The following is a 19,432-nucleotide window of genomic DNA, read 5'->3' on the forward strand; positions in this document are numbered from 1 at the left end:
ATTTTCAAGTTATTTCAAGTCTGAAGCTACCAACAGAAAAAATAAGACCCTTTAAAAAGTAATGTGAGAACATAACTTTTCATTCACATAGAGGGGTGTTAAGGGCTCATTTCTAATGTAAAAACACTTTACACAAAACAACAGAGAAAATCCTGTTTAGTCCAATTTACTAGGACTAGCCTTAAAGCAGTAGGAACAGTGACCCCGGTGTTTCTGATTCCCTGGTTCAGTTGTATAGGGGATGGCTTAGAAAACAAATCAACCACATTTTTCGGTCTAGTCTGACTCACCGTTTAGTACAGATCTAGTCTTATCTTGCAGCACAACTAAAATAAAGGAACCAATAATGAGATAGTCACATAAGAAAACACATCTTCTACGTTCCCATTTCAATAGGAAGTCAGCTATTCTAACCAAGTATGGGATTCTCCATCAGGAGAACCACGTTCTAAGCCTGAGTCTGTCACAACTTTTACCAGGTAGTCTTTACAAGACATGTTCCTTTATGACCAGGCTGCTTATATCACTGGCTGTACAAGAAAATTAACTTACCCCTCCTATATCCAACGTTTCCAAAAAAGAATTAACAGATTATTTCAAACTTATTTGTTAATTACCATACAGTATTGTATACCTTATTTATAGTCTCTCAATTAAATAAGTGCAAATAAAAACCATCTATGGAGATCAGTAAGATATAATATTTATTAATTTTAAAACATACATACACACAGCAAGCCCATTTCTCCCCACCAGTACATACACATATTTCCTGTTAGTATGTGGCTTAATAGTATCCTTGTAAGGAGAGACAAAGTAACCTTAAACTGAAAAAAAGGATTATTTTGGTCAGTATCCATAGCCCCAATTTGCAAAATCTTCTTTTTCAAGTAGTTCTGCCAAGATTCTAACCAGATATGATCCTCAAGGTTCAACTTTGACTTATAGTAATTTTTATTTCTTTAATTCTAAAGTTCACAAAATGTTTTAGTAGACAAAAGATACTAAAAGCAAATATAGAAATGAGAATGTAACTGATCCTAAACTCTCAGACATTGAGGTGATATTTTCACACCGATCTTTAAATAAAAACAACCTTGAAATAAGCTGGAGAACCACTTGGCTTTTAAGTATTGTCTGCTTTCCATGCTGTAGAGTCTGTTGGCAATATTTTTCAAAGTAAAAATAAAATAATAATATTTTAATGTGAAGCCTATTAATGCCTATACACTAATTTTGTTCAGTGTGCTAGCCATACCAATCTAGTCAAATACCGGGTCAGGGGTTAAAGATAGAGCCTCAAAATCAAGGCCAAACTTTAGTTGAGCTACCTATAGACCTCCTCATTGGAGCCTCTTATTCTGCCTCCTCCTGAATGTCCTACTCTTTTGAGGCCCAAGTATCTAAGGTCGGAATTTCAATATTAAGCTCCCCAGAGTAATAGAGAAAAGTGCTAGTTAAATTCTTGGGCTAAGTTCTAATCAATGCTTTTTGGAAAAAACAACACACTGTTAACTGGTTAAGGCAAAAAAACCCACACAAATTCTGGTCCCCTTAATAACCATTCTCTAAAATGACAAATGCAGAGCATGACTGGAAACTCAGAAACCAAAAACCTGGAGCCAAATTGGTTTAAGTCTCCCACCTAAAAGTTGTGGCCCAGTGCTTTAGAAAAGTTGTGTGGGCGGTAGGTAAATGATTTTGCACCTTGGTGAAAAGCTTGTGGGAAGGCCTAACTGGTTGACAAAACAAGGAGACAGGAACATCTCTGGGTTCTAATATCACCTTGAAACCATCGGTGGAGAGCAGCGAAGTCCTTAACCGTGCACATCCCCTCCCCCAAGCCTCTTCAGCGGGGGAGGTCAATAGCAGTTGGCCCAGAGAAGAGTAATCAGTCCTAGTCAATTGGTAATCCTGCTTCCCATCTAATTTTGTACATATACCTCTTCTTTCAATGAGAAGCACAGTCCTCAAGTCCAAGGTATACCTACAAAATTCTCCTTCACCGCTCTTGTTCCAATCATGTTTCTGCACACAGGAACATTAGCACCAGAATCTTACAAAACAGAGGACTATCCAATGCCAGAGTCGTGCTAAGTCATTAGAAATAAAAGGTTTCTTTGTGAAATTTGCTTTAGTGTGGTTCTTAGAAGATCAGCAAAGAGGCCAGATTCCCATAATATACTGATCAAACATCAACAATAATCACAGAAACCAAAGACATACGTCTATGCACAGAGAGCAGTGACACATCTCCTTAAAGCCCAGAAACAAGAAGGATTTTTAAGTGTGTTTTTATAGTTAAGACAGGGTAAAGGAAACAATTTCTCTTACTGATTCTTGTTTTTTCATTTTCTTCAACTGATCCTAGTTTTTATCACCTACTTCCACCAAACCCACTCCTACATAAATGTACACATTTATACAGATAACACACAAAGTTCAATGCATAAATAACCTTTTATAATGTTTCTCTCTCTCTCTCCCTTTTTTTACTCACTTTTAATCTTGGGTAACTTTTAAACCACAATCTACTAATAGTAAATACACATTCGTGTAACAAGAACCATATCACTATCTTGAAATAGCATCAGTGGACCTGAAAGGTGATGGGATAAAGCTGGGGAGGGGCACTTGTTCAATATTCCTTTGAAACACTTGCAAGTCTTGGTCTTGCCTTCTTCTGCAAGGCCTTTCTCAGAAAATGCAGGCAGTTCAGAAGTAAATGATCAGAGCCACGAATCTCTCCTTCTAGGATATCAGCACTTCTGTTGCAAGAGGATGTCATCTCAAGTGCTAGAGCAGCATCTAAAGCATAAGGGGATATATGCCACCAAATATTTTACATGAAGTCTTCCTAGAAATCGATTTCTATCTCACCTGCTTTCTCATATTGTACATATCGATAATATTGGTAGGTATTACATAGTCTAAGAAAACCTTAGATCACATGTATCAAAAACAAGATTTTAAAGACTATCTTTAGGATAATTACCAAAAAAAATTATCATGTATAGCACACTATCTCCTTTTATGCAAATAATGACTAATTTTGACAAGATAGATCCAAGTTTTATACAAGTTTATACAGTATATATAAAGAATGCACAGCAAAGACTTTTCCTGGGGCGTTGGAAGAGACATGTGCAAATGAGGGATTGAAACTTATGTTCACTTCACAGTAAATTCACATTTGATGTCACAGATGTTCAAAATGCTTTGTGGAGGTTATCAGATTAACTTCAATAACACAGTATGAGAACGTGGGATTTTATTATCATCACATTTTACAGAGTTAATGAGATATTAAACATTGAATGACTTGTCTGAGGTCACCTAGCAAATTATCACTCAAAAAGGTCGGACTTTTGTTTTTTTTAAGCATTAAAAAGTTATATTTGAAAGGAAGGCAATCATGTATTTGGTATAGTGCTGATCTCTCTTTATTGGGAAAAAGACTACCAAGCAATCATTTCATCTTTCCTGCTTCACAAGCCCGAAGGGCAAATCATTGATAATGGAGATGAGTATATATCCTTCTGGAGCACTTGTCACCCTAAATTCACATTACTGTATCCAATAAAATACAGGAGATTAGTGAATCTATGAAAAGGGATTTCATCACAGAGACAAATGCTCTTTCTGTTTTTTCAAGTGGTACAACTATCAGGAGTTCTCACGGAATCAACCATTGCAGAATGTTTCGGCTGCAGAATTTGATCTTTGGCAAGCTACAAAATATTTCTCATGAAAGGTTACACAGCTTTAAGTATGAGAAATCAGACATACCCAGTTCAGAACCAAAATGACACTCAGTGCTGGTGTTCCATTCGAGGCAAATCAGCCTCCAAATCATCTGACAGGGGAGATCCTGATACCTATAAGTTAATAATCAAGCATTAGAGATTCTCAGTAATTGTAAAAGTCTCATTCCCCAAAAATCCCAATTCTTGTTGTTCAAATAGCAGATGTTTAGAATGAACTATTCATAGCTCAAGATGCTTGCACAGAAGAAGATGAAGTAAGGGGACATTATTCTTTGACCTCTTTATTGATACATATGTTAAAAGATACTTCTGATGCGCCAGGGCAGTGTAAACCAACTACAACCCATCTCTCCTACTTAATACCAAAAGAACAAACAAACAAAACAAACAAACAAACCCTTTGGGAAAAATACAAAAAACAACTGAGGATTAAGAGAAAGGAGTCAAAACTTGAAGATGTGACTCTTCACGTGGGGGTTGGTTTCCAACGTTGTTTTTCACTCCTGTGCCTTTGCCCAAAGGGCAGGCCCTAGTCTCAGAGTAGTGAGGAAGTACAAGAGGCTAAAAGTCTGAAAGAAACTCCATCTTTATAACCAGAGAAACCAGGAAAAAGGGTCCCTGCAGGGCAAAAAGTATGGGAGGAATTCTGGAGGAAGAAGAACTAGAGAAGGGCATCCTCTAATTCTGTGTATAAACCCACAGAAGTCTCAGTCCAATTCCTGAGGATTCATGCTCCAAACACGGGATAGCTCCAAACCAGCATAGCAAAGACTTAGAGAACTGAGGTTTGAATCACCTGCACAAGTCTTGCAGGACAGATGCAAACGAGGATAACAAAGACTTAGAGAACTGAGATTTGAACCACCTGTCACAGAAGGTAAGGCAGGATTTACAGGGTGAACGAAACTTGAGTGACTGCCTGCTAAAATAAAAATTTCAATATTCTCCAGAGGATTATAGCAGGACCCAGAGACTACACAATATAACATTCACAATATCCAAGATACAATCCAAAATTACTGGACATAAGAAGGTCTACAAAAGGGTGATCAATTCTCAAGAGAAAGGGCAATCAAGAGATATCAATCCTGAGATGGTCCAGATGTTAGAACTTTATATATGTAGTTATTTACGTATATTTCTGTACATGTATGTATGTGTATATATATAAAATATATATTTATATATATGTGTGTGTGTGTGTACATATACATATATAGACTTTAAAGCAACCATTATACCTATGTTACATGAAGTAAAGGAAAACATACTTGAAATGAATGAAGGAATAGGAATTCTTAGTAGAGAAATAAAAGCTCTAAAAAAGAACCAAGTGGATTTTTAGGACAAAAAATACAGTATCTGAAATTTAAAAACTTCACTGGATGAGATAAATAGCAGAATGGAAATGACAAAGTAGAGTCAAAGAACTTGAAGATAGATCAATAGACATTATCCAATCTGAAGAACAGAGAGAAAAAAGATTAAAGAAAGTGAACAGAGTCTCAGGAATCTGTGAGAAAATACCAAAAGGTCTAATATATATGTCATCGGAATCTCAGAAGGAGAAGAGAAAGAGATTGTGGCAGAAAAAAAAAATTTGAGGAAATAATTAACAAAAATTTCCCAAATTCGGTAAAAGAGACAAGTTTACAGATTCAAGAAGCTCAGCAAACCCCAAACAGGATACACTCAAAGAAAACTGTGCCTAGACATATCATATTCAAACTACTGAATACGAAAGATAAAGATTAAATCTTGAAAGCAGCTAGAGAAAAATAAAACATTATATACAAGGGAACAACAACTCAAATGCCTGAGATTTGTCCAGAAATCACAGAGATCAGAAGACAAAGGAATAATATCTTTATAGTCCTGGGAGAAAAATTAAAAAAAAAAACCCTACCAACTCAAATTCTATATCCGATGAAAATATATTTCAGGAATGAAGGCAAAATAAAGTCATTCTCAAATGAATAAAACTAAAAGTTTGTTACCATAAGACCTGCTCTGCAAGAAATGCTACAGTAAGTTTTTCAGGCTGAAGGAAAATAATAGCAGAAAATAAAACTGTAATCTTTAAGAAAAAGGAAGAACAACAGAAATAGTAAGTAGCTAGATAAATATAGAAGACTAGTTTTTTCTCATAAATTGTTTAAAACATTTTTTACTGTTTAAAGCAAAAGTTCAGTATTGTGTAGTGGGGTTTTCAATGTATATAAATAAAATACATATAACTCTGACATAAAGTTTAGGTTTGGGGGAAAATATGTTTGCAAGGTTTCTATGTTTTATAAGTGGTACAGTATTTACTCTAAGTAGACTGTGAAAGATTAGTTATGTATATTGTAATCCCTAGAGCAATCACTAAAAAAATAATAAAAAGAGATATCCCCAAAAAGCCAATAATAAAAACATTCAAAAGAAGACTAGAAAGGGAAAATAGAACAGCTAGATTCAAACATATAAATAACCACATTAAATGTTAATGGCCTAAATATTCAGTAGTACACAGAATTCTAAAGATATCTCTAAGATTCCTGTCCCTGGTTAGTCAATCAAACAAATTCAGCTACTGCCATGAAGGGACTTTGCACCTGGAATTAATGTTACCTAATCACCTAACCCTAAGATAGAGAGATTATCCTGGTGGGCCCAATGTAATCACATGTGCTCTTAATAGCAGAAGAGTGAGTCAGAGAGATGAGGCAGAAGGGGAGATAAGAGAGAGTCAAAAAGTAAGAAGGATTTGACCACTGTCCCTGGCTTTGGAGATGGTGGAATGAGGCCATGAGCCAACGAATGTGGGTGGCCTCTAGAAGCTGAGAACAACCCCCAGGTGTCAGCCAGTAAGGACACAGGGACCTCAGTCCCACAGCCACATGGAACTAAATTCTACCAACACCATGAATGATCCTGGAAATAGATTCTTCCCTAGGGCCTCCCGAAGAAAGGCAGGCCTGCTGACATCTTGCTTTTGGCCTGTGAGACCCTTAAGGAGAGAAGCAGCTGTGTCCCAGCTTCTGACCCATGGAAACTGTGAGATAATAAACGGATGTTGTTTTAAGTTGGTAGTAATTTGTTAGCAGCAATAGAAAACTAATACGCATTCCAATCCAAAGAATTGGAGTTGACAGAATGGATGCAAAGGAAAGACCCTACTTACATGCTATTGGCAAAAGAAACACTTCAAATATAAAAACCAGATAGGTTGAACGTAAAAAGACATACCATGGAAACAAATAAGTGTAAGTAGGCTGGAGTGGCTATTTTAATCTCAGATAAGATAGACTTCAAGGCACAGAGCACAAAGAGAGATAAAGAGAGACATTTCATAATGATAAAAGAGATTGTGTATCAGACAAAACTATTTTAAGTGTCCTTGTACTTAACAATAGAGATTTTAAATACATGAAGCAAAAGTAAACAGATATAAGAGAAAAATCAACAATTCTACAATCATAGTAAAAGATTTTGACAGTATTCTTTCAGGAACTGATAGAACAAAACAAAAAAATCATTAGAAACATAGATCTGAACAATACTATCAACCACCTTAATCTAATTTCACATCTATACAACACTACATCCAACAACTAAAGAATATATACTATTTTCAAGGGAACAAGGTTCATTCACCAAGGTAAACCATATACTGGGCCATAAAACACATCTCAATGAATCTAAAAGAATCAAAATCATACAAAGTATATTCTCTGACCACATGGAATCAAATTACAAATCAGTATCTAGGGAAACTCTAAATACCTAACCATGAAACAACACATTTCTAAATAATTCATGGGTTAAAGAAGAAATTACAAGGGAAATAAAATGTTTTGATTGAATGATAATAAAATAAAACATATCAAAATTTATGGGATAAAGCTAAAACAGTGCAGGAGCTGGCCCGGTGGTGTAGTGGTTAAGTTTGCACGTTCCGCTTCAGCAGCCCAGGGTTCGTGGGTTTGGATCCCGGGCTCAGACGTACACACTGCTTATCAAGCCATGCTTGCTGTTGCGGTGTCCCACATACAAAACAGAGGAATATTGGTACAGATGTTAGCTCAGGAACAATCTTCCTCACCAAAAAAAACAGTGCTTAGAGGAAAAATGTGTAGCTACGTGTCTAAGTACATAATGTGTGCAAGCGTGTAGGGGGTGGGGGAGTGGAGACAGAGTCCATAGCTTATGCAATACTCTACTTACAAAAATCTGTCTTACAGATTGTTCCATCAGGTACATAACAGACTTTATAAATGTGAACATTTTTTGTGTTATGTACAGAAACAAAATGTAGTTAATGTGGTGATGAATACCATAAAGTAAGAGTGCAAGGAAGGTCACAGCTTCTGCCAGAAGGCCTTCTGCTTTCAGTCTCCTGTCGTTTCTTTTCCCATTTAGATTTTCTACACATAAACTCTTGTTATTTGGGTGTTAATTTGTGTTTTTTGCTACACCTACTTTCTCTTTTATTGTATTTTAAATACAACTGGAAATTGAACAAGTAAATTGAGAGTAAAAATGCAGAACCAGTTTATAAATATAAAAGGATTAGTTCAGAACAATAAATAAAAATATTGAAGAAGTGTGAAGGTAGCCAAAGGCTTTCTTCCATTGCATGAAACGAGATTTGGTTATGTCAGCCCTGAAAAGTGGTTTTGAACAATAGTGCACTCACAAAGAGCAAGTGACAAATTCTGCACCTTTAAAATCCACAAATTTAATTTAGAAGTATATGAGGAATTTATTGAGACTCTGTAGCTCCTAAATGTAAAATTTGTGACAGTGATTAATCTTCACACAACAGGAATTTGTTTAATTTTGATTACATTACTATGGAAATTGTTGGCAAGAGATAAGGCAAAGCAACAGCAGTCAATAAACCTTTTTCTCAGTATCACTGAGTAAGTGCCTCTGTAATTTGTTATCCTCAGCAATATTATTCCCCTTGTGTGTAGAGCTCTACAAAATTATTTAAGGAGTAACAGTAGGAAAAAGCATCCACATAGATAAGGAGGCAACATACAGGTGCTCTCCATGAAATGTAAATGCTTTAATAAAGAGGATGGAGAATTAAATTCCAAAACAAAAGTTGCCTAGCATCAAGCAAAGGTGAGAAATTTACTTGAAGAAGTAAAGGGAAAGTACAATGACACATATCCAAAGTTTGTAGCTAGTTAGGGTTGGCTCAGCAGATTAAAAAGTTTGCCAGTTTTCTTAATGTGAGAATGATTGATATGACTAGTGTTGATATAAAAGTAGCAGAAACAAATATTCTGAAGAGATAAGAGAAATTATAGAAAAAGATGACTATAAGGAATAGCAAATCTTTAGCACAGATGGAGTGGATTGTCTTGGGGAAAAGTACCAAACAGACAATACATTTTAAAAGAATAAAAACAATTTCAGAGTATCACTCTTTGAAAGACAGGTTATAACTTTGGGGTTAATGCAGTGAAATACTATAAACTACCACAAAACCTATAGTTATATAAAAGCCATAGCTAGGCTACACACACATACACTCACACACATATATTTTTAATCTATAAAAAAACTGATTACTGTAAGCTGGGAAATGTTTATATAAATATATATGTAATAAAGGTACTAAGTGCAATGAGCCATAAAACAAAATGTAACAAGCAAACTTTCACAGAGTCCACCAATAAACACGCTTAATCCTTAACAGCAAACTCTCTCTAAAATATTTTAATAGGAAGTATGAGAGAGACCTGAGTTCCATCCAACCTACAAAGAGTATTTCTGTACCTGATGTAATGCAATACACGGGGCGTGCAGGTCAACAGTGGCCAGAGAAGGCATTCGAGATTCTGAAAGATTTTTGTTCTCTTTCCTTATTAGCCTGGAATTTCGAGCTAGATAAAAATAACCATAAGTACAGTGAAAACAATTAGGCATTTTTGTTAGTTTTTCACATTCTATATCTGTCCCTCTGTATGTACTTATTCTACATAAGTCTGTACATATTTACACACTTAAATATGTAAAGTTACTATGAATTTTTATTTTTAATATTCTGTTAGTTTATTTAACATACATTTTAAATAATGTAAACAAAAGGGCTGAAAAAGCAAAAGCATTATAAACATACCAATGCCCTCCAAGGCTCTGAGTTCAGGGAGATGATTATAGTTCAGTTCAGGCAAACGGACATCTGTCTTTGAGTATTCCCTTCTTTTCTTATTTGCCTGAAGTAGGCTCTTTTCACTAGTGACCTAATATCATAAGAATGGTTAACACAAATGAATTAGCTTCCAGGTAAGCTAGGCTTGCCCCCTTCTGTAACTATGTTCAGATCCTAAAATTTATGGAATTGAAGGGCTAGAATAACACAAAATCTGAAGAATATTAATAACACACAAAACCCTGAAACTGATATAATGTTACATGTCAATTATACCTTAATTAAAAAAAAAGAAAAGAGGACTATCAGCATCTCTTCCTCTAAGAGAAAAGAAATGTATTCCTTGAAGGCCAGAAAATAAAACATTCCTAAAACAGAAACACACACACGCACACAATAGTTTCATCCAATTATTTCATAGCTTTTCCTGATTAAATTTATTAAAATTGCTAACAAGAGGATTACTTGGTTGCTATGAGTTTCTCCTTCTGCCTCTGCCAACCTTCAGTGTAAGTCTTGGCAAGCAGGAAAAGGTTAGAAGATGGGCATCAATGTCCTGGTCCTTCAGGCCAGCAAAGTCAGGCCTTATGACACTTACTGGGCTTTTCAGCACAGAGTTGCTGTTGGCCACCTTAATCCTGAACAGGTCATCTTGTTGTGTATATCACATCTCCTAGCTTGTTTTTTGCTTTCCCAGTATAATGTTGTTACTCATTTTTCTTTATTTGTCCTTGTCTTGCTCCTCAGAGTTAGCACATGACACTATTTTCCTAGAAATACACTTTATTAAGTAAACAATTACAACTTCAATTATTTTCCTAATCTTTCTTAGTACTATTACTTGATAGTTGACAAAGTCTGAAAACATAATAAAGTACAGGATAGTAGTAGCACTTCAATTCTTCACTTTTGTGTGTGTGTGTGTGTGAGGAAGATCAGCCCTGAGCTAACATCCATGCCAATCCTCCTCTTTTTTTGCTGAGGAAGACTGGCCCCGGGCTAACATCCGTGCCCATCTTCCTCCACTTTATATGGGATGCCGCCACAGCCTGGCCTGACAAGTGGTGCGTCGATGTGTGCCCAGGATCGGAACCGGGCTGCCAACAGCGGAGCGCACACACTTAACCACTACGCCACGGGGCCAGCGGCTGCACTTTTATGAATTTGACATTTTCCCAATCTGTTTCACTTAAGAATCACAGAAACTCTATATTCTTTTCCATATTTTCAAAACAGATAATACGTAGAGATTATGTGATTTGCTAAAATAAATAAACCACATATGTGTAATGAAATCATATATACATATGTGTATATACATATATATGTGTGTATAATGAAATACACACACATATAATGACGCAGTTAAACCACTTAGGTTTCTTGATGCCTCAAGTTAACAGAGTGCATTGTGCCACTCTGCCTCCCAGAAAGTCTTCATGAGTCCTGGGGTGAATTTTTGAGTTTCTTTTTTATAGATGTTTCTGCTTGCTCTTTTAATAGAAGAAGTGCTAAGCTTCTTAGTTAAAATCAACTATAAATAAAATAATCAGCTCACAAAAACTATCTGCAAATACAAAAAAATAATAAATAATGTGTTCAAACTACTAGATTTACATACTTAGAGAGTGAAAAATAAAATACAAAGAGATATTTGTAATAATATATTTATTCACACCTCAGAATTAGGGCATGAAGCACGGGGGTGGGTACTGGTCTTCAACCTAGAAGTTGATAAAAGCTTAGGCTGAGCTCTGCCTGCATTAATTTTCATGAGGAAAAGACTCTAGTGGGTCTTGTCCCCACTAATCTTTTCCTTCTTTCTTGAAGGCCTCTTGCAAAGAAAGATAAACAGAAATAAGATCTTAAATTATCAGCCAGCGTTGATTACGCAATGCCTGAAGGAAGGCTGATATCAATTCCAGCGAAATGGTATCCAGCCAGCTACTCTGAAAAGCCTTCCTGATCAAAATAATCTTCCAAAGCAGACCAGGAATGTAAAATGCAAATATCCACAAAGAAATCAGTAAGGGATATCGAAAAGGAAAGTACTGTGGGTACAGAATTGTAGGATAAGAATAATTAAAAGAAAAACAAATGCAATGTCCAAATCATGAGAGATATGAAAGAAGACTATATTTTTCAGCTCTAAGGATAAAGATAAAGGTAGAGAAGGGAAATGTGTGAGAAAAGAACTCTTTTGGGAATATGTCCATACCTCCCTTTCCCTGGCAGACTTCATTCACCGCATTTCTTAAGCAACTTCAATGTGCTAGACACTGTTCTAGGTGGGGAAGAGCAGGGAGGAAAACTAAATACAAATCCCTGCGCTGGAGGCTTATATTGAAGTGGGGAAGACAAACAATATATAAATAAAAGAAAATAGAGAATGTCAGGTGTATGCAATGGAAAAAAATTAAGCAAGGAGCGGGGATAGAGAGTAATGGGTGATAAAATGAGTTATAATATTAGAGAAGACCTCACAATAAGGCTTCACATAAGCCAAGAAGAAAAAGCAAATTCCTTGAGTTATCTAGAGAAAGAATGTTCTAAAGCAGAGGAAACAGCAAGCACAAAAGCCCAAACGTGGGAGCACGTCTGGCCACGTTCCAGGAATAAGGAGGAAATCGGTGTGGTTGGAATAGATTGATTTAGGAAGGAGAGCTGCCCGGGTGGGATAGAGGGTGGGGAAGTGAGTCTTTCAGGGACTTACAGGCCCTCTGAGGACTCTGGTCTTTACTCAGAGATGAGAAGCCAATGGAGGGAGTTTTGAGTGGAAGAGTGATGATGATTTAACTTAACTTTAAAAAGAAGCATTCTGGTAGCTACGATGAGCATAGTAATGCTCCTCTGAACCTTCAGGAGACCTCTGAACCTTGTTCATGTGTCTATTACAATCTGACACTATGTTTTAATTTGTTGATCCTCTGCTAGACCATGAGCTCCTTGAAGAGAAAGACTGACTTATTCATTCCAGTGTCTTACACATAATACATAATCAATAAATATCTGTTAAATGAATAAATAGAATACTTTCACCAAAAATCTGGTATGGGTGAGAGAAGACAATTTATCTTCTCATCTACTCTAAAAAAGAACTGATCACACCAAACATTAGGTTAAGAAAATTTACTGTTATCAAAAAAATTAAAACAGATGTTATTTTAATAATAACATCTTATATTTAAACTTCCAGACTTATAAAACTTACTTAAACTTTAAGATTTTCACATTTATGATTATGACAGGCTGGGATGATATATGCACAATTAAGGTTCCACTTTATGATATGTCTCCAAATAAAATTCTCAGTTCTTCACTATCATATTTAATCTTAATAAAGGTCTAGAAATGACTAATGCTTGCTCTTGTACCACTGAGAACAGTTCACTTACTGATGTGGTCACATTAATATTATAAATGCCTGATGGAGAATGTTTATTTGGTTTAACAAATGGAATACAATACTTCTTGGTTTTCTCATCCACTCTGTAACAACAATAACAAAAAATTTAAGTTAGAACCAGCAGTAAATATTTTTTCAAGCATAAAACCAAACAACACAGTACCAATGACATTGCAGTTTAGTCAAATTTAATGCCTATTCTTAAACATACAATGCACATGGATCTGGTGACATATCCAGCCCTTCACCACTACCCTCATTCCTCTCACCCAGCCCCAACTTCAACCAAATAAATTACCTTCCTTTCAGCAAAATTCCCAAAAGGAGCTTCTTTGTACCACTAAATGCCCACAGCCATACCATGCAGCAGCAGACCCTCAAAACCAATTATCTCTTTTATTATGACAATCTCCTTTCACGTTATTAGACTAAATAGCTGTAGATTCCCTTCACCTTAAACAATACAACCCTACTTTCTTGGGACTCTGGTGAATTTTTTGATCAAATGCTAATAATTTTCATCACATAGGCCAAAAAGTCTTTTCAAACAGCAACTGACAAGAATGAAGAGCATCCAGAAGCCCGAGAGGGGCTGAATTGACAAACACTCGCATTGTGCAAATATATCCACACACATTTTGTTCTTATTTTCCTAATTCATACCTGTAATTCTGAACTCCTGGGATAGTCCCCATTCCAGAATTAACACGGGGAGCCGCTGCAGAAAGATTGTGCATAAGTGGGGGAATTGCCAGGCCTGGAGTCCTTGTGTGATCCACACCGCCATTGCTGCAATCTCTGAGGCTTGTTGAAGGCATTGTTCTGATGTGGCTCTGTCCATTGTCATGGAGACAGCTGGCATTTGAAGCTCGACTGACTTTTTCAACTTTTTCTCCATCAATTTTTGACCCTTTTATTTTAAATACTTTAGAATCCTTAATTTTGGGATCAGCATTGGTATCCTGACCATTAATAAAAATGTTAATAACATTAATGACGTGAGGAGAATGAAAAATCACCTCTTCCTATAAAGTACTTGTCAACTAAAGCAGAATTCCACAGATAACACTTTTTGTGCTCTTTGCTTTATTCTACCTATGGAATTACAATTAAACCCAGGATTCTTGTTCAGAAATTTATTTCAAATGGAAATGCAATTCACACTAGCTCTGATATATAAATCAGATTTATATGACATATACATATATTGAATTTATATATATTTCAGGAATCAAACAGGCCCACTTTGTTCTTATATATTTAGAGTCAGGAAACACAAAATGGAGAACTCCTTCTTCTTTTGGGTCACTTGAGAAAATGGGAGTTGTTGGTAGTGGAATCTGTCCTTACCAATCTGTTCCTGGTAAGAACAGATTCCAGATAACTTACCAGGAAAAGTAAACTTCAAATAAATTAAATACCCAAATCTCAATTTTAAAATGTTCTACTTTATGTAAAATTCTAAAAATGATAATTTTCTCTCCTATTACTTAAGAAAAAAAATGGTGTGTGTTCGTGTCCGTGTGTTTGTATGTGGATGTGCATACACATGTCTAAATGTTCTTGGATGAGTGTGATTTCCTGACAAGCCCTATTGCACAGTCTGGTACACAGTAGGCACTCAATACATGATACATAAAGTTTTTTTTAAACAGGTAACATCTACAGAGAAGATACATTTTAACAACTCAGCTAAAAGTTAACAACTCGTTCACCACTCAGAAAAGTTTTTTTAAATCTTCATTTTTTCCTCCAAAAATTTAAGGAGATATTAAATTTAAATTTTAATACACATTAAAACATGGACATTTACCTGTACCACAAGTGTTTTTCTCTCTTCACCTAAAGAATCATCTTTTTCCTTTTCCTTCTTTCTGTTTTGGGATTTTTTAGATAAAGAAATATTTCTGGCATCTTTCTGTACTTTTAACTGTAGTTCCTGAGAAAACCTACATAAAAATACATTTGCCAATAAATTAAAATTGTGTGAGACAGATAAATCTAGAAAAAAATTGGTTTTTAAGATATTTATTTTAAAAAATTGAGTATTAAACTAGACTGTGTTATTTAAAATGAGAAAAATTATGGCCTAGATTAGCAGTTCTCAAAAGGTAGCCTGTAGACCATGGGAATCCTTGAGAACATTTCAGGAGGTTCAAAAGGTCAAAGCTATTTTATCTTAATATGAAGACGACTTCTTTTTCACCGGGTCAACATTTGCACTGATGGTATAAAAGCAAAGGCGGGTAAAACTGCTGGCGCCTCACCAAGAACAAGCAGTGGCACCAGACTGTACCAGCGGTCATTGTATTCCTCATAGCCACACATTCTCAGTTAACAAAAAAAGCAGTTTCATTTAAGATTGTCTCTGATGAAGCAGTAAACAAGTATTAATTATATTAAACCTCAACCCTTGAGCACACGTCTTTTTTCATATTCTGTGACAAAACGGAAATATGCAGGGCCAGCCCCAGTGGCCTAATGGTTAAGTTCAGCACGCTCCACGTCAGCAACCAGGGTTCGGTTCCCGGGCATGGACCTTCACCACAGGTTGGTGGCCATGCTGTGGTGGCAGCCCACATACAAAATAGAGGAAGATTTGCAACAGATGTTGGCTCAGGGCAAATCTTCTTCAGCAAAAAAAGAAAAAAAAAAGGAAATATGCATACAGCAACTCTGCTACAGACCAAAGTGTAATGGTTGTCCTAAAAAAAGCACTTGTGTGATTGTTTGAGATACACACTAAACCAGTCACTTTTCATGGAACAACTTTTTTACTTGAAAGAAAGACTGACAGAAAAACTATGGTTATTCAGACTTGGTGTGTTTGGCAGACACTTTCTTTAAAAAAATGAACAAAAGAACTTATCACTTCCAGGAAAACAATTGATAATATTGTGTAGATAAAATTCAAATTTTTATGCAAAATTAGAATTCTGTTAAACTTGTATCCACAACTGTGAGCTTAGCAGATTCCCAGTACGTAAAGACTTTTCTGATGAGAGAGACTATGACTTTTTGATTGTATAATGAAATGTATCAACATTTTAAAGATCTGCATAACAGTATAACAATATTTTCCAAATGATGAATGTCAAGATGTTACAAAAGCACGCAGGTAAAAGATCTATTCAAAGTGCAAGATAGACCAATGGATTTTACTATAACAGGGTAAGAAAAGTTCACTGATATGGTTTAAGATTCTACAATGCAACCAATCTTTAAGAAACTACACTGTCAAGTTTTGGTATAGTTTCAATTTTTGGTATAAAGTCAAAGAAGAAAAACCACAATTATCTAAAAGGGCTATTAAAATACTCTTCCATTTTCCAAATACATATTTGTGGGAGGCCAGAGTTTCTTCATATACTACAACCAAAACAACATATCACAACTAACTGAATGCAGAAGCAAAAATGAGAACCCAGCTATCTTTTATTAAGCTAGATATTAAATAGATTTGCAAAAATATAAAGCAATTTCATTGCCACTCATCTCACTATTTTTTGTTTTGTCAGCTGCACGGATGCCAGCAGCTGGAATAGCACAAGAGACCGTGCCAGCAGCGCTGGCACCCACAGGTTTGGCACATCAAGGTCTCAGCATATCAGCAGTGTCAGCAGTGTCACAGGACTGGGTGTGGTTCGAGTTCAGCAGCAACAGGAGATGGCACCCTTGCAAATGCATCAGCACCCAAGATGATGCATCACACAGCTGGTATCAACACAGAAATCAGTGACCTGAGTGGCAGGTGTCACCACAGGAAGACAGAAAGAAAAGCATGAAGTGACTCCTTCATGAAAACCAAGAGTCCTAATTTACTGTACGCAGGGGACCATTCCTAGGAATTGTGTTATTGCTACGGGTGAATGGAGGTAGGGTGGTAAATATTTGAGGTCCTGTAAAAGTAAGTGTGTACAGAAATAAGAGAAATACTGTTTGTTACTGTTAAGGAGGCCTTACTTTAACCCTAGGTTGTGGTGCAACCTGGAAAACACGAGTCAGTAACTATACCTCTCAGCAAATCCATCCATATGAAAGAAATCATGGTGCAGGAGCTCAGCACAGAAGGGCCTTTTGTCTGGGTCAACATGTAAGCATTTCTGGAAAACCAAGGAATACATACAGTGCATATCAAAGAAAAACTGCCTACATCTAAATTTCCAAACATAGAAAAAAAGAGAATTCCTCTTTATGTTAATTAATTTTAAACATCTGTAATAAATGATGAAGAATAAAAAACAAATCTAGACAATGACCACCAATGGTTGCTAATATCATGAAAAGAAAGACCACCAGACATTCAGTGTCTCTAGATGGGAATATACAAACCTCTTATGAAGTAGTCTTGACAAGCTTTAGTTCTACTATGAGTGTATAAGAAATACAGGACACAGAGGAACATATTGAACTACACTATGTAGAAAATCCTAAGGGACAAACAACCCAGTTTCTTCAACAAATAAATGGCAAGGTTTAAACAAAAAAGAAAGAGACGAAGAGGAGCTTGTAAATTAAGAATCTTAAAAGATATATCAACCAATTGCAATCCAAAGACTTCATGTGGATCCTAATTCAAACTATAAAAAGAAAGTAAGAGAAAAAAAAATCAATGAAACTTTGAGCATTGATTAGATGTTTTATGATATTAAGGAATTATTGTGAATTTTTAAAATTTAAAGCCCTTGCAGATTGGAATGGAAAGGATCTACTCTGTGCTTATTACTGTGCTAGATACTTTACATAGATGATTTTATTTTAGTGCAGGTCTTGTTCTGATTCATTGGAACCACTCAATGCCAGTTAAAATAAAAGGGACTCAATAAGTAGCTTTAAATGAACAAGAAAAGTTCTACAAATAACTAAATTATTTATAAGTGAAATAATATAACATAAAATATCCCCCTGCCCAAAAAAGAAAAGCTGAGGAGGGTGTGGATGGATGAAAGATTGTCAAAAGGTTGTCATTTGTTGAAGCCAGATGACAAGTACATGAGGGTTCATTATACTATTATTCTTTCTACTTTCTTTTCTATGTTTGAAAATTTCTATAATAAAATGTTTAAGAAGTTATTTGACTCTACTATAAGGGACACAAGGTGGATAACAGTTTTGCACTTATTCCCTTTAAATCCTTTTACAGACAGATCATAAAGCTAACCTCAATGAAAAATATTTGCATCTGTCAGAAGGTTATGTAGAAAAGTGGAAATGCATTATTCTAAGAACTTATAATTAATTATAAGCTTATTAAACTTTTTTTTCAATTAGTTATTTAAAGAATTAAAAAGCAAAAAATAGGGGCCGGCCTGGTGGCATAGCGGTTAAGTGCGCACACTCTGCTTCGGCAGCCCAGGGTTTGCAGGTTCAGATCCCGGGCACGCACAATGCACCGCTTGTCAAGCCATGCTGTGGCGGCGTCCCATACAAAGTAGAGGAAGATGGGCATGTATGTTAGCCCAGGGCCAATCTTCCTCAGCAAAAAGAGGAGGATTGGCATCGAATGTTAGCTCAGGGCTAATCTTCCTCACCAAAAAAAAAAAAAAAAAAAAGGGCAAAAAATGCCTTGGGGAAATGTTACATGATTCCAGTGTTTTACAGATACTTATTTTATCAATACTTTAGGACAATCCTAACTAATAAGAATTTTTGAGCTAATAATTCCAAAAGGTCCACTTTTAGAGACAATTTGATCCAGTGAGAATCTCCCTAATATCTTCCTCAAATACAAGGCAAAGGTGATGATCATTTGTGAATTAGCTTCAGTAAATCCAGTGATGAAGCAAAAGCCCCTTTAACAATACACTATAAGTCAATCCTATGCCCTATACTTCAATATTTTCCAACTTCTCTACCTTTCTTTTTATTTCCTTATCCTACTTTTCTTCTCTTTTGCATTTTCTCTACCTTTCTTTTTATTTCCTTATCCTACTTTTCTTCTCTTTTGCATTTACACAAGGCTTGCATTTTAAATGTTAAACATTAAAAACATATCGTTATGAGGATGTTTTCACACTTAAAACACGCTAGATAACACTAAATAGTTTCCTAAAACAAGTAAAATTTTTAGGCCTTTATCTCTGAATTCCCCCACCCTCTGCAAATTAT

At 35.7% G+C, this 19,432-nt stretch overlaps 1 protein-coding gene across 1 annotated transcript in view; it reads right to left on the bottom strand.

The window, feature by feature from the left end:
* Positions 1 to 681: 681 nt before the first annotated feature.
* Positions 682 to 19,432, bottom strand: part of CDKL2 (cyclin dependent kinase like 2) — a 34,602-nt gene continuing 15,851 nt past the window's right edge. Inside the window, exons 7-14 of the mRNA XM_058547270.1 lie at positions 17,339 to 17,427; positions 15,138 to 15,273; positions 13,988 to 14,286; positions 13,314 to 13,407; positions 9,886 to 10,009; positions 9,543 to 9,649; positions 3,790 to 3,878; positions 682 to 2,808 (exon numbers count right to left, since the gene is read on the bottom strand). Coding sequence (XP_058403253.1) covers positions 3,813 to 3,878; positions 9,543 to 9,649; positions 9,886 to 10,009; positions 13,314 to 13,407; positions 13,988 to 14,286; positions 15,138 to 15,273; positions 17,339 to 17,427 — 915 coding nt within the window. The 3' untranslated portion in view covers positions 682 to 2,808; positions 3,790 to 3,812. The remainder of the gene's footprint in view (positions 2,809 to 3,789; positions 3,879 to 9,542; positions 9,650 to 9,885; positions 10,010 to 13,313; positions 13,408 to 13,987; positions 14,287 to 15,137; positions 15,274 to 17,338; positions 17,428 to 19,432) is intronic.

Source organism: Diceros bicornis, chromosome 8, assembly GCF_020826845.1.
Source record: "Diceros bicornis minor isolate mBicDic1 chromosome 8, mDicBic1.mat.cur, whole genome shotgun sequence".
NCBI classification, from domain to species: Eukaryota; Metazoa; Chordata; class Mammalia; order Perissodactyla; family Rhinocerotidae; genus Diceros; species Diceros bicornis.